Raw genomic sequence first — 16,375 nt, forward strand, 5'->3', positions numbered from 1 at the left:
CCAGAAGGTCTGCACAGGGGAGAGGACATGGTCCTTGTTTTGCAAGGGGCGGGGCAACAGATACTGCAACAGCAGCCCCCAAAATCTCACACCAGCCCCAGCAATGTCATGTGGGAAGTGACCTCGTCCCAGTACTTGGCTTCCTGTCCCATGAAACTGCTTCCTGAAGATTCTTCCCCTGACCATGTTACCCTTCCCCACCTGTTACCGGGAACTCCTTCAGCACCCTGCTCTCCCTCCCGCCCCCCTCCACTAGATAGACAGGATTTCTTTACCAGTTTCCACCACAACACGGCGACCCACTCTCCCCTGGGGACTTTCTCTCTGAAGAAGAAACCTCTCACTGCACCATTTCCCCAGACCGTCCCCAGCCTCAGCTTCCCGAGTCGAGCCCACCCTACAATGTGCAAGTCCACTGCCAGGATCACAGCCTTGGCACAGGGAGGGCGACAGGCTGCTGGCTTCACCCTGGGTCCCAGACCTCCTCCCTCCTCCCTCTGCAGACAGCAATCAGAGGGTGCCTTCCCCTGCAAGCCCCTTGCTGCCCCCTGGCTCCTTTCCTGGGGTCTAAGCCCCTTGGAAAAGGACAGCAGGCTCATTACCACTTTGCATGTTCTTCCTTTCCATGCCTTCCCTCTTGTAATCCTGCTACTCTACTTTGGAAGCGGAGGGGCCCTGAGCATACCTGAGCAGAATCTCCTTTTTTTTTAGGTTTAAGATTTCTTATTTTAATTGGAAAGGCAGATTTTATAGAGAGGAAGATCTTCTATCCACTGATTTACTCCCCAAGTGGCCACAATGGCTAGCGATGAGCCAATCTGAAGCCATAAGCCAGGAGCTTCTTCCGAGTCTCCCACGCAGATGCAGGGTCCCAAGGCTTTTTTGGACCATCATCTACTGAGAGTGGGGAGGATGTGGCCAGCTTGTCCCCACGGTTTGGAGCAGGTGTTGACCATGAAAAGACTCTTGCAAAGGAGGTCCTGCAAAGAGCAAGAGAAGCAAGAGGAGCAAGGCGGTAGGGGATAAGCTACCTTGTCACTGTGTCCCTGCACGGGGCCTCCCTACCCCTGCCATGCTGCGAATGCAACTGCGCCAATGGCTCAAACCCCTCCTACCCCTCAATCATTTCCACGAGGTCACAAACTTACTGTACCTCCCATAGACATAAGGGACCAGGCATTTAAAAGCAACTTCAAGTAGCCAGGGATGCCCCGAGCCTATCTGGGATGGAACGGCAGAGAGCAGCTCTCCCAGGCATCCTCATCCAAACAATGTGCCCATGAACATCAGACCCAAACTTCCTGAGCGGAAGGTCGGCTTCATGAGACCAGGAGTCCTCTCCGCTTCGTTCCCTGCCACATCCTCTGGGTTGGAAACCAAGTTCTGCACCTTGCAGGTGCTCGGCAACGATACGAGGCCTTCAACAAGTTCACGGAAAATGGAATTAAAAGATGTTTATGGGGCAGGCATTGTTGTATAGGAGGGAAAGTGACTACCTGCGGCAACAGTTCTAGTCTCCAGGTTGTTCCACTTCCAATGCAGCTCCCTGCTGGTACACTGGGAAAAGCAAGCGAAGCACGGCATACGTGCTTGGTCCAGGCAGCCCTCGTGGGAGACTACACTGGGGAACCTGGTTCCTGGCTTTGGTCTAGGCACTGGGTGATTTAAGGAGTGAATCACGAAGACTTCGCTCTGATTCTCCCTTCCTCTAACTCTGCCTCTCAGATAAATAAGCCTTTTTAAAAATGGAAAAGTTGAAATCTATGTACCAAAAAGCCTTCACAAGGCTTCTGAAAATGTGCTTTATAAAAGAACAATTTGCGCCAACATAAATGTATCTTTCAATTCCATTTCTCCAAGAATGTTTCCAAATGCCCTCACGTTGGCTGAAAGAATAAACATCTTCAATGCTCTCCAGCCACCAGGAAGTTCTCTATCCCCACGTGTGATGACTTGGCACTGGCCAAGCCGTTCTAGGCAGAGAAGCCCCAGACAGTCTAAGGGGACTAGATGAGACCGACATAGTGGGCTTGTGCCCAAAGATGAAGCAATTACAAAAAAAAAAAAAAAACAATTTTGCATTCTGCAAAGCCATAATGCTTCACAGCCAGTGGCTTCCGTCCAAAGCAGTCGTGACTTCAATGCCACGGGCTTCCGCCTCCAGGATGGAGTGGACACTGTCCAGTCCCTCACGGGGGCCTCTCTGGGCATCCCATTCGCTTGCTGGCAGCAGCCAGCCCCACTTCCTGGGGAAACACCTGCAAGCCGCAGCGGAGGCGGCTGGGCTTGGTGAAGGAGCCTCTCTGACTGCCCGCCTGCAGGAGGAAAAGCGCATGCCCAGCGCCCAGGGTCCATTCGGAGTGCTCTTCCTCTCCAGCATCAGCCTTTCAGCAGCTCCCCGCTCCCTCCTCCCTCCCCACTGCACTCTGCTCCTCTCGCTGAAGCCCAACAATACATCTGTTGATTCGCACTCCATCAGTGAGCCCCCAGTCTGCCCATTTGTAAAATCTATTTATTCTTATTGTTTTATTTTATTTTAAAAATGCATTTATTTTTATCTGAAAGGCAAATCCACAGAGAGAAGGAGCGACAGGGAGAGATCTGCCATCTACTGGTTCATTCCCCAAATGGGTTATGAAGTCAGGAGCCTCGAGCCTCATCAGGGTCTCCCCTATAGTGCAAGAGCCCAAAGACTCGAGCCATCCTCTGCTGCTTCCCAAGCCATAGGCAGGAAGTTGGTGGAACATGGAGCAGCTGGGTCTAGTACCAGCACCCATACGGGATGCTGTGGCACTGCAAGGGGAGAATTAGCACTGGCCCCCTGACTTTTTCCAATGAACTAAAAACTAAGAGGGGATTTCAAAGTTGATGGAAACCTGGAATTAAAACCTAAGTTTTAACTGAAATTGACACCCATGTAGTTTTTAATTCATTATATTTATTCTTATGGCTTGCTGTTTGAAGACACCTTGTATGTGTGACTAAACATTCACACCAAAACATGTGTTCATCTCCTTTTCCACTGACTTTCTGAAGCCCTGCCTCTCACCCCTGCACCGTCCTGTCACCAGGCGTTCCCATTCAACACCCAGGGGAGGCCAGAGCATGCCTCACTGGGTGAGTTCTGAGGGCTCCCAGTCATGCAGGGAAAACCTTAACCATGCGAGCGCTACCCCCGCAAGCTGCCAGTTGCCAGGAAGCACAGAGGTACACTTAGACCCCAGTGGGATCTGGCTGGCGTCAAGAGAGATGACACACAACACCACACGCTGTGTGGTGCAGGGGGGACGTGGTGGGCACGTCGAGGAGGATGGTACAGGTGACTTGGCCAGCCAGAACGGAGCAACCACAAGCAGAAACCAGGTCACCGTTTCAGACCTTTCTGTAACGCCCACTGCCTTGGCAGTCCTCCCTAAAGACGCGGAGCCAAAGGAACAGCTCGCTCTTGGGTCTCTTCTTTCCCATTCATTCTCATGGCCCTATTCAGCAAAAGAAAGTGGGAAGGCCTAGTGGCCCAAGAGGACAGTGGCCAAGGTGCCCAAACAGCGGCCTCTCCTCCCCCTGGAGCTCTGTGCCCCTGGGGAGTTGCTGACAGCAAAGGAGATGGGTCCAGAGTGTCAAATGCAGAATTCCAAAGCCTTTAAGCAAAGACACAATTGCAAGATGCAGTTGATTTTGGTGCAACACAATGTTTTGAAATGCATGCCTACTTTTTATAAAATTTACCTCTCCGTGGATTTTTTGAAGACCACCTCTGTTCTCATAAGAAATGATAGAAAACAGAATAGGATTCATTAGCACAGAGCATGCCGGGAAGGGAGAGCACCCCGCTCTGGCTCACTTTCTATTTTCATCTGAGCCCGAGGCAAACTACAGCCAATGACCCACAAGCAGATCAAATCATGTTTGCAGCACTCTTTGCTCAGGGAAAGCAGAAAACCTAGTTCCAAACAGACGAAAGAGAATATCCCTGGTTTTTTCTTAAGAGGCCAAGCTCTCCGCTTCGTGGCAAAGTGCCTTCATTCCTGCCTACCGACACCCTCCTTGTCGGCAGCACTCAGCCACAGCGAAAAGAGCTTCCCATCTGTGGCAGAATGGCAATGGCGTGGGGACCAAGCTAGGCCACCTGGTTGAGAACACACACTGACCTGCCTTTGCCCTGTGATCTGGGGCACCTGGTGGAACCTCTTGGGACCTTGGGGTCCAGATGTTTAAAATGAGCATCTCTGCCTCTTCCTGGACTGTTTTGGGGATGACACAAAGTAATCCCCAAAGGTGGATGGACTGCCTCCCACCCCCGGCTGGCACCCTTTCGTTCCTCCCCACCCCTCTCACAGGGCTGTTACTATGCAGGCTTTGAGGATCCACCACCATCCTGAAGCACACACTGCGGAGGAGTCTCCTGGCTTTCCGGCCGCACTTCCCCTAAGCCGCAGTCACAGGACCTCTTCCCCAGGACATGCCAGCCAAGCCAGGGCCCCACGGGGAAGCAATGCTCGGGTGCTTCCTTGTCTCCAGTCCAGCTGTTGGCAGCAGCTCAATGCGCAAATGTGTCTGGCCTCGCTGCCAGATGCTCAGTGACCGTGTGGGGAAGAGGAAAAGCAAGCTGCAGGGGGCTGGAAGTTGCTCAGGGACATGGGACCACGGGGCAGGCTGCAGGCCTGCAGGTCTCCCCTGCTCAGAGCAGGCCAACACAAAGAGTGCTTCCAGTGGAGTTGCTGCCAATGGGCTGCGAGGCAGAAATAGGAATCTTTTGAAAATGTATTCCTTCCTTCTCTTTTTCTTTAAAAGAGAGAAATCTCCTCTCCAAGGGTTCACTTGTCAAATGCTAACGGCAGTTGGTGCTGAGCCAGGCCAAGGGCAGGAGCACGACTCAGTTTGGGCCTCTCAGCAGGGGTCTAACACTTGAGCCATCACTGTTGCCCCCAGGGAGGTGCCATAACCGGAAGCTGCTGGATTGCGGCAGGAAGCCAGGACTCAAAATCAGGCACTCACATACGAATGCAAACACCCCAGTGGCATCTTGCAAAAAGGATTTATTGATTTCAAAGGCAGAGCTGCAGGGAGATCAGCCATTCATTTGTTCAGTCCCCACATGGCTCTGGAGGCCAGGACCTGGTCAGGCGGAAAGAAGCCAGGAGCCAGGAACTCCGCCAGGGCTTCCCACGCAGGTGTAAGGGCCCACTGGGTGCCACTGTCTGCTGTTTTCCCATGTGCTGTGGCAGGGAGCTGGAGGGAAAGTGGAACAGCTTAGGACTTGAATTGGCCCTGATATGAGACGCCAGCACTGCAGACCACGGCTTAAGCGGCTGCCCCACAGTGCCCTTCTCCACCCCAGTGGTATCTTAGCCCCTAGACCAAAGACCAGCCCCAGCCCAGAGGTTTAGGTGGAGGCCCTTAGCCAGAGAAAAGCAAGGGCAGGCGGCCATCAAGAAAGCTAGCTAAGAATCTGAACTCCGTGTGCTGTGAATGGCAGACACCAGCCTAAGAAATCATGAATTCCGGGCCACATGATAAGGGGAAGAGAATGGACTTTTCTCAGACATCTGATACTACTGAGAACACCCTGTGCCTCCGTGTGAAGATGTTCCTAGGACTGCCAACACCCCGACCTGCACAAAGCTCACGGATCTCTGCAGTGGCTGCTGCTCTGCTCCCAGCCATGTACCCGCCCCTGCATGCCTGGCAGGAGCCTGGATGACCCAGAGCAGGAGTGGCAGCCAGAGCGATGGGTGCAGGAGACCCTCTGTGCCTCGGATCGGCCTGGGTCCACCTGCACATGGCACGTGAGTACACAGACAGGCCCCTCGAGAGGTAAGGAGGCGTTGTCAGGGCTCAGCTTCCTGGGACCCACAGCCTGCTGGTAACAGACAGTTCTTGGGTCCAGACTGCTCAGTCTTTTCCAGATGGCAACCTTTGCTCCAATAAACTAGGTCTCTGCACAAAGACTAAAGCCTGGGACCAATATTGACAGTGCCACTCCCCCTGCCCGCTGCTGCCCAGTCTTGCTGGCTTTGTGTGCTCACCCTACTTTCTTCCTCTCCCATCTGTCCCTCCCTCTCTCCCTCTCTATGTCTGTCTGTCTTCTGCCACTAGTCGTGGGGCACCAAGAAAATTAGTGAGGGCTGGGAGACGTGAACTGCAGTCCATCATGCCAGCAGGTCCAGACGCTGACACAGCCATCACAGAGGGCCTGACAAAGAGTGCGCAGTGAAGTCAGCCCAGGAGGGCACGGGGAGGCAGCCCAGGAGGGCACGGGGAGGCAGCCCAGCAAGGCACGGGGAGGCAGCTCTGGAAGGCACGGGGAGGCAGCTCTGGAAGGCACGGGGAGGCAGCCCAGGAGGGCACGGGGAGGCAGCCCAGGAGGGCACGGGGAGGCAGCCCAGGAGGGCACGGGGAGGCAGCCCAGGAGGGCACGGGGAGGCAGCTCTGGAAGGCACGGGGAGGCAGCCCAGGAGGGCATGGGGAGGCAGCCCAGGAAGGCACGGGGAGGCAGCCCAGGAGGGCACGGGGAGGCAGCCCAGCAAGGCACAGGGAGGCAGCTCTGGAAGGCACGGGGAGACAGCCCAGGAGGGCATGGGGAGGCAGCCCCGGAAGGCACGGGGAGGCAGCCCAGGAGGGCACGGGGAGGCAGCCCCGGAAGGCATGGGGAGACAGCCCAGGAGGACACAGGGAGGCAGCCCAGGAGGGCATGGGGAGGCAGCCCAGCAAGGCACAGGGAGGCAGCCCAGGAGGGCATGGGGAGGCAGCCCCGGAAGGCATGGGGAGGCAGCCCCCGGAGCCCTCAGGGAGCAAGGACTCGCCCCTAGTCAATCACGGCTGATTCTCTCATCCTCCTGGTTATGAGAATACAACTGGAGCCGTCCATTTGGTAAACAGAAAAGAGAAGAGAAAAAAGCCTGCCCGTAATCTTATGACCTGAACACAATGGCTGGCAGTTTATTGCTGTAATTTCCTGTCAGGCCTTGGCTTTGCAGCGAGCAGGGCGGTTTTCCAATGGACTGTCCCGACAGAACCTGCCGAGGGTTCACTCCGTTTGTCATGACGTACGTGACGGTACTAGCCCCTGTGCTCCAACTTCTGAGTCCTATCATGTGCTGTGCTGGATTTTGGGCTAAATGACTTAACTCCTTAGTGTTCTACCTTTTTTATTTTTTGATCAAATGATGATAATTTCTGCACCAATTTAAAAGGGTTGTTAGGAGAATTGCATGCCAGTAAAGACAGATATTCACAAAACTGTGAGTTTAACTATTCAACGTACAACAACTTCTTCGTGGGTTGAAAATCTTCAAGGAGTACACCATTTAAGTATGCCCCATTAACAAATGCTGTAAATGTTTGCAATATTGCATAACCATTAACAATATACAGAAGCCAAAACAATCTTGAACAGAAAGAATAAGGCTGGAGACACCACACTACTTGACATCAAAATCCACTATAAAGCTATAATAGCCCAAACCGTATGGTACTGGCATAAAAGCAGATGCGTAAACCAATGTAACTGAACATATCTGTAGCCTATTCATTTTATATCAGGATACTAAGAATACACAATGCAGAAGGGACAATTTCTTTAACAATTGGGGGCAACTGGATACCTGCTTACAGAGGAGTTCAATCAGATCCGCAGCCCGCTATTTCCAAAACTCAACACCAACTGATGAAAAGACTTCAACGTATGACCTGAAGCTGCAAACCTACTAGAAAATGAACACAGAGAAAAAGCTCTACCATGTTTTGGGCGATGATTTTTTTTTAATTGGCTATGACTCCAAAAGCACAGGCCACAAGAGTGAAAATGGACAAACAGGATCACATTAAACTAGCAAGCTCCTGTATGGCAAGAGAACAATTACCACAGTGAAACTGTCCTAAACAGACAGGGAACACAGCACCTCCACAGCGAGAAGAAGCTTGGACTCCAGAAGATGGGCGGAGGACCTGAACATACACTCCTCTCCAAAGATCTCCCCGTGGGGGCTGGCATCGGAGCACAGAAGGTAAAGCTACCACCTGCCATGCCAGCATCCCATGTGGATGCTGGTTCAAGCCCCAGCCACTCTACTTCTAATCAATTTCCCTGCTAATGAAAGCAGAAGGTGGCCCAGTGCTGGGGCCCCTGCACCCACAAGGGAGATCAGAATGAAACTCTTGGCTCCTGGCCCAGCTCTAGCCACTGCGGCCATCTAAACTCTGATGGTTTATTCTCTAACTCTGACTTTCAAGTAAATCTTGGGGGATGGCCAACAAGTGTATGAAAAAAGTGCTCAACATCACCAATTATGCAAGTACAAATCAAAACCACAGTGAGGTGTGCTTTACACCTGTCAGAAGCCATCATCAACTGGATGGAAGGGGAGTGTTGCGAGGATTGGGAGAGGGCGCCTGCATAGTGTATGGGAATGTAATCAGTGCACTCATCACGGAAAACAGTACGAAAATCCCTCAAGAACGTAAAGCTAGAATGACCACAAGATGTGGAAAATCTACCACCAGGCAGACATGTCAAGGAAACGAAATCAGAGTGTCAAAGAAACATTGGCAGGCCCAGCGCGATAGTGTAATGGTTAAGGTCCTCGCCTTGAATGTTCCGGAATCCCATATGGGTGCTGGTTCTAATCCCAGCAGCTCCGCTTCCCATCCAGCTCCCTGCTTGTGGCCTGGAAAGCAATCAAGGACGGCCCAAAGCCTTGGGACCCTACACCTGCGTGGGAGACCAGGAAGCTCCTGGCTTCGGATCAGCACATCACCAGCTGTTGCGGTCACTTGGGGAGTGAATCATCGAATGGAAGATCTTCCTCTCTGTCTCTCCTCCTCTCTCTATATCTGCCTTTCCAATAAAGTAAATAAATCCTTTTCAAAAAAGAAAGCAACATTTGCTCTCCCTTGTCTGCAGTAGCCTTATTCACAAGAGCCAAGCTATGGACTCACCCTATGTGTTCCCCAGTGGATCAACAGATACAGAAAACGTGGAATACAGGATATGTCCACAGTGGAGTAAGCTGAGCCTCAACAAGGAAGAAAAGTGTCCTTTGCTACAACCTGGATGGACCTGGAGGATAGAGTTAGCTGGGCAGGTACGCATACTGCACGACCTCACAGGAAAGCCAGACTGTGACAGAGTGGAAAGGTGGTTCTTAGAGCCTGGTGGGGCGACGAGGAGAAGAAGGGAGATTGGGGCTATGTCTGCCAAAAACCAATCAATGAGCTAAAGAAACAAACTATTAGTATTCAACATGGACTCACGGACTGTTTTCACAGGCTAGTTTACCAGAAATAAAATCTACAGGACCAAAAGCATAAACATTTTTATGGGCCGCGATGCATGTGATTAAATCATTTATAGTCGCTGGTGTTTGCAGTGTTATCAGAAGTGTATGAGAATGTCAATTTCATTATGAGCTGGCATGCAACATCCACAGCTGAAGGATTGGGGAGGGGATAACGTATGGGTATATGAATTTGATAACATCTCAGCCTGGAAAATCATTTTCTTCCCAGATCCTCCTTCCTGCGAGTCCACCCTCCACGTGGGGGTCTGTGCTGGCCACTGGGGCAGCACGGGACATTGTCTTTATTAAAACGTTTATTTACTTGAATTTTATTATTTTATTGATCATATTATTTTATTTATTTGAGATAGACAGGAGATGGTCGCTCTGCTGCTTTTCTCTCCAAATGGCTGCGACAGCCAGGACCGGGGCGGGCTGAAGCCGCGAGCTCAGGGGTCAGTCCACGCATAAGGAACCCAAGACCTTGAGGTTGGAGGCTGCAAGTGAAGCAGGGCATGGGCTAGAACCCAGGCACTGCCCTGCGGGACAGGGGAATGCCAGGTGGCGTCTTGGCTGCCTGCCTGCCCTCCCTGGACATTCTTTCTTAGTGTGGGGGAGGAGGCCCTGTGGCACTGGACAGTGTAAGGTGACCCCTCCCCCATCCTGCCTTCATTGTGATGAGGAGAACTTTAAGGCACAATGGAATTCTGGGACAGACTCACGCCTTTCACATGGAGAAAAAGCTAGACCAGAACTCCCGGCTGTCTGTTGCCAAGGGCAGTGCTGGTTCCCTGCCCACAGGTGGGAGGCCGCCTGAGCCTACAGGAAGTGAGGGCCAGTGGCCCAACTGCACGTGGCCAAGGCCACCCAGGAACTGACAGACTAGGAGCAGGCTGAGCTGAACTTGAACCTGCTCTCCTCTGGGCCTGGGGGATACTGCTTCCCCAGGGCTGGAAGGGGGGCCTCCCATCCCCAGCAGGTACAGGGGCCTTCACCGGGATCAGCTGGAGCTCAAGTGTCACTCCACACCTCATCCAGCTGCCTGCTGAGTTCCTCTGGGCAGGCTGGTAGAGTTCAGCATGGTGCTCTGATTAGCATCTGCTGAATTTCAAGCCACAGCGAATGCAGACAGTCATGGTGGAAGGTTTCTGACAGGTGGACAGACGCACACCCAGGGACACCAACACCAGGAACGTGCTGGAGCTGCCATCTTGTAAACCCTGAGCACAAGGCGCTGTACAAGTCGCTCAGCACCCAAGGGAGATCCTGCCAGGCCCTCGCTCCCGCTCAGTCAGCTCACGAACAGCTGCCTGGGAGAAATGTGGTATTGGTACAAAGCTTTCGACACCCTCCTGTGCCTTAAATCACTTCAGGCCTTCTTAAGAAAACCCAATGCAACCTACATGCTATATGAATAGTTGCTGGATTTTTCAGGAGGAAAGTTTTACAAGGTTAAAGTCTGCGCATCAGCATAGACCTAATGCACGCTGGAGATATTTATGATCCGTAGTAGAAGGATCTGGAAGTTGGGGGAACAGAGGGCCGACAGCCCCTCAAAACATGAGAACTGGTGGATGCTCTAAAGTCGCTTCCTCCTTATTTATCACGCAAATCTGTGGTAACGACTGCCACCTTGCGGTTAGATGCAGAACTTTCACTGGCAGAAAATTCCACCATTGCTAATCAAAGACGGTAACGACTGCCACCTTGCGGCTAGATGTAGAACTTTCACTGGGAGAAAACACCATTGCTAATCAAAGACTTCCGCAGCTCAACGCTGGGAATCCCATGTGGCTGCTGTATTTTTGGTATACAGCATAATTACATACTTTCCTGGAAAACCACGCATTCCACATGCTATATTCATTATGCTCCCAATCCATTCCAGATTAATGTCTCATTCTACCCAACCATAACACGGTGGAATTATTGGGGAGACATTTGCAGACACCTAATCCCAGGGATTCCTGTTTGCAGGTAAAATTCCCCAGCAGTGGAGCACAAGGTGCTGCTGTAGCCTCTCCATCAGCAGCAACTTGCAACCAGTGCAGCTGCACCAACGGGGGTGATCAGTCGATTGCGATTGCCACCGAATGTCATAGGAATACATCTGACTGGCTGGGGCCTGACGAAGGCATTCAGAACCGCTGGGTGCTGGGAAACTCGGCAGGTGACTGGTGTCCCAGCCTAACCCTAACCCGGTTGCCTCTCCCTAGCACTGAGCTGAAACCTCTCTCCTTCGAGGGTGTGAAGGCAGATAAAGGCCCATGGGGGTGGGGAAGCCTCAACAAGCCAGGCTCATAAGGGGAAACTGAGGCTCGAGAAGCCATCCTCTACCTCTTGGAGAGGCTTGCACCTCCCGGCCAGCTGCAGCAGCCAGGGCTAGGCCAAGCAGAAGCTCAGAGGCAGAGCTACTTCGGGTTCTCCCACGTGACTGCAGGGGTCTAAGCATTGGGGCCAGCTTCTGCTGCCTTCCCAGGCACTGGATTAGTAGTGGAGCAGCGGGGATTTGAACCAGTGCCCACACAGAAAGCTGGTGCTACAGGCAATGGCTTAAGCTGCTGCACCACAATGCTCGCCCCCCAAGCTGTTCAGTTTTCCCCTCTTTTATTCAATCTGGCACTGGAAGTCTTAGAACCACTAGGCAAGAGAAAGAAATGACTGGAATGGAGGAAGTAGATGTCACTGTTTACAGATGACATGCCCTTATGTATGGAAAGCTAGAAGACGCCACTAAAAAGCTGTTAGTGCTACGAAAAACACTGTGAATACAGCAAGCCGAGCTCAGCAGCGCTGACATACACAACACACAGAACCATCTGGAAAGGAAGCCAGAGAGCATTCCTGCTCCCAACAGCTCTAACCGATCAGTCCATCAAACAGTCTAACATCTGGGCTAAACAAGCGAAGAGGTGAGAGCTCACTGCATGGAAACCACAGACTGTCGGTGAAGGAACTTCAGAGGACACAGAGACAGGAAGACATCAGTGCTGGCGGGCCATAAGAATCAGCGTGCCTGACTCACGGACACAACACCAAATGAGTCAAGCCCGATGACATTTTCCACGGCGCTAGAAAAGACACAAAAACACTCCCGGAACTCAGGTGGACCCAAAACAGACCCAGAATGGCCAAGGCAATTTTGCACAACAAGGACAAAGCAGGAGGCATTATACTAGCGGACTTGAAAACACACAGCAAATCCATCGTAATTAAATTAGCAAAACTGGTGTTGACATGAAGATAGCTCCACAGACCCATGAAGCCAGAATAGAAATCCTTGAAGCATAATCACACATCCGCAGTCAACTGATTTTTTAGTCAAGTTGCTAAGAACAAACAGAGACAAGCATAGTTTTTAAAGCAATGGGTTACTGGGAAAATTTGGCAAGCACAGACCCCAATATCTCTCACCGTTTGCAAATGAATCATTCAGCTCCAAATGGATTAAAAAGGACGTTGGGAGGGAAAAGGAGGAAGGTCAGTATACTCTGAGAATTGTTTCTATGGATTACAACGAATCTTTTCATATCAGTATCAATGAACATGGGCAAATAATGGATTAGACGCCTAAATCTGAGCCCTAACATAACATCGTGAGATGCAACTAAACGCTGAAGGATTTTGTGGCTCAGACCCGAAAGCAGAAATATTCCACGGGATTTCACCAAGTGAAAGAGCTTTTGTACAGCAAAGGAACAGAGTAAAGACACGACCGACAGAGTGGGAGAAAATATTTGCAAGCTATTCATCGGACAAAGGGATATCATGCAGAATCGACAGCGGGTGAAGATCAGAAAGCCAACCCAACCTGAAAAGGGCCAACATATTTCCCAAAGGAGAGCAGCAGAAATGGCCAACAGGTATCCCCAAAACACCCTCACTACCATGCAAGACAAAACTATGATGAGCGACCACTTCACTCCGGCAAGACCATCGCCAAAACGTCGGAGTAACAGGTGCCGGCAAGGAGGCAGAGAAAGGACTCCTGGCTCACCGCCGGTGGAAGTGGAAGTTAGTGCAGCCATTGCAGAAAACAGTACGGGGGCTCCTCACAGTCTAAGCCTAGAAGCAGCATGCTGTGCTAGCACTCCCACTCCCGGGCATGCATCCACAAGGCAGTGACAGGCACCTGTGAGAGACACAGTGGCACTCCCACGCTTACTGCCTCTCCATTCACAACAGGCTAAAGTAGACACAATCTAGATTCCATCAGCTGATGAGCGGATAAAAAAAAAAATACACACTGTATACACAACGGAATATTAGCCAGGAACAGGGACAAAGCTTTGTCGTTTTTAACAACTAGAAGTTGTTGGGGTAAGTCAAACCAGCCAAGCTCAGGCAGGCAAATATGACAGGATCTGCAGTCTAGAGAAACCAAAATAAACAGTTAATCCCACTTTTCCCCATGAATACTCTGAAGTACGTGTGTACACTCCTGGCTGGGGAGCCCGTCCCCAGAAAGTCCCGATATTCAACCTCATGAAATCTGGGGCATGCAGTCCCCCAAAACCACACGTGATGCAGTTGAGTGTCTCACATTTGGGGAGATCACGGGGGCCGGCATATCCCAGGTGTCATGGATGAGCCTCACCCTGGGAAGACCACCTGCGTGATCACGGTGCCAGGTAAGTAAAGCATCTTTTCAAGCATGCATTTATTTACTTGCAGCTGCTGTTGTGGCATACGCAACACTGGCATCCCACATGGGCACTACCTCAAGTCCTGCCCATGTTGCTTCCAATCCAACTCCCTCTAACATGTCTGGGAAAGCAGCAGAAGGCGGCCCAGGGGCTTGGACCCCTCCTGTTCCCAGGAGTTCCAGGCTCCCTCCTGGCTTCTGCCTGGTCCAGCCCTGGCTTTTGTGGTTATCTGGGGAGTGAACCAGTAGAAATAAGAACTCTGCCCATCTTTTCCTCTCTACCTTTCAAATAAATAAGCCTTTCAAGCTATACTTACTTGATGGGGTATGAGAGAGAAAAAGAGGTCTCATTCACTATTTCATTTGCCAAATGGCCACAAGAGCCAGTTTGTGTGAAAGCCCATGCGGTCCAGATCTCTCACCTGGGTACCACAGGCCCAGCCACTCGCACCTGCCAGGGTCTGCATCTAAGGCAGCTGGTCAGGAGCACCGCTGGCTCTGGAACCCACACACTCCAACACGGGATGCGCGTGACCCAAGCATGTGACCACAGGCCTGCCCTCGAAATCTTGGCAATTCCACTGACTCCATAGAAGCAGAAAACACGAGGCTGACTTACTGGGGTCTGGAAGCAGCAGAATAACTGGGTGAGGAAGGGGTGATTGCGGGCCAGGGACAGGATCCTCTTCTCGGTCATGGTGCACTCCACGTCATCGTCCTGCAGAATCACGTCCTTCTTCAGCACCTTCACCGCGTACAAGTCACCCGTGTCCTTCATCCTCGCAAGCATCACCTACAGCAGGGAAGCGGAGGGGGCGTGAGGGCTGTCTGGGAGTCCTCAGGGCGGAGGCGCACGAGACATGAGAGTGTGCATGAAGACACACACACGGGGCACACGAGACATGTGAGTGTTCATGAATGCATACACACACGGAGCACACGAGACATGCAAGTGTGCATGACGACACGCACACGAAGCAGCACACAAGTCATGCGAGTCTGCATGAATACACACACACATACACACAGCACAGGATACGTGTGGGTGTGCAGGAATACACACACACACAGTACTCACCTTCCCAAAACTCCCCTTCCCCAGCACTCGGAGGAACTCAAAGTTGTCGAGACCGAGCCGACTGGAAGAATGGACGCCGACCCCATTTCCTTCCTTGATGCTGTCCTTGCCCTGTCGTCTTAGGGTCGACCTGGAGACAAGTTTCTGCAAACAGGCAGGAAATCACAGGGTCACAAGTGACATAGTGGGGAGCTGGCAATGTGGCACGGAGGGTGGAATTGCTGCCTGGGTTGCCAGCAACCCTTATGGGCGCTGGTTTGATCCCTGCTGCTCCACTTGCAATCCAGCTCCCTACCAACGTGCCTGTGAAAGCAATGGAAGATGCCCGAACTGCCTGGGTCCACGTGGGAGATCCAAAGATCCTGGTCCTTGAGTTTGAACCAGCGTTTAGCTGTTGTAATCAAATGGGAAATGAACAAGAAAAAGGAAGATCTCTCCCTCTCTTTCCACAAATAAAGTAAATTTTTTAAAAATAAGGAATTGCAGCATGAACAGCTGGACAAGACTACACTGGCAACTTCACCTCAGTTGGACACAGGAGGCAAGGGCAGGCCAAGCCCTGCAGCTCACAGCCATATCAATATCAGCTTCTGGTCTGTGCCCAAAAGGTGCAAAAAAAAAAAAAAAAAGAAAATCTCTGTCAAGTACACCGGAGCCACGGAGTTCCCAGGTATTCTTACATGGGAAGCCTTGGAGCAAAATATCAGTCACAGCAATCAGATTCCAAGAGCGCCACCTAGTGTCTACTTGCAAAGAGCTGTTTTCAAGTCAGCCCAGAGAATGAAGCTCTATTAATAAGACTTTTTAATATGACATTTTATATTATATAAGAAACAGAACTTAGGGCCTGTCACGATAAGTCTAGTGATTGAAGTCCTCGCCTTGCATGTGCCAGGATCCCATATGGGTGCTAATATCCCAAATGCTCCAGTTCCCTTTCAGCTCCCTGCTTGTGGCCTGCAAAAGCAGTGGAAGGTAGCCCAAAGTCTTGGGACCCTGATTTTCCAATATGTAAATAAATCTTTTCAAAAAGTTAACTGTAGGCATAGGGCGTTTGGTTAAGGTGGTTAAGGTGACCGCTGGGACACCTGTGTCCCATACTTAGCTAGCTTTAAGTGTGTGCTGTGGCTGATTCTAGCTCCCTGCTAGAGTGCAACCTGGGGGAGGTGCAGTGATGGCTCAGGTACCTGATTCCCTGTCACTCATGCAGGAGACTCGGGCTGAGCTCCTGGCTCTCAGCTTTGGCCAGGCCCTGCCCTGGCTGTCATTTGGGAAGGGAGCCAACAGACACGAAAGCTCTGTCCCTTGTCTGTTTTTCTCCTTCATCTCTAATAATTAATTTTTTTTTAAATGTCACTGCATCACCATTGTGGT

General features: G+C 51.5%; 1 protein-coding gene and 1 pseudogene across 1 annotated transcript in view; both read right to left on the reverse strand.

The window, feature by feature from the left end:
- PRKCH (protein kinase C eta) overlaps positions 1-16,375 on the reverse strand; it is a 220,856-nt gene that overhangs the window by 69,128 nt on the left and 135,353 nt on the right. The window contains exons 8-9 of the mRNA XM_040975480.1: positions 15,002-15,145; positions 14,543-14,716 (exon numbers count right to left, since the gene is read on the reverse strand). Of these exons, the coding sequence (XP_040831414.1) occupies positions 14,543-14,716; positions 15,002-15,145 (318 nt within the window). The remainder of the gene's footprint in view (positions 1-14,542; positions 14,717-15,001; positions 15,146-16,375) is intronic.
- On the reverse strand, positions 13,771-13,917 carry LOC121153254 (annotated as a pseudogene).

This window comes from Ochotona curzoniae, unplaced genomic scaffold (genome assembly GCF_017591425.1).
Source record: "Ochotona curzoniae isolate NIBS_2020 unplaced genomic scaffold, NIBS_Ocur_1.0 contig_2688, whole genome shotgun sequence".
NCBI classification, from domain to species: domain Eukaryota; kingdom Metazoa; phylum Chordata; class Mammalia; order Lagomorpha; family Ochotonidae; genus Ochotona; species Ochotona curzoniae.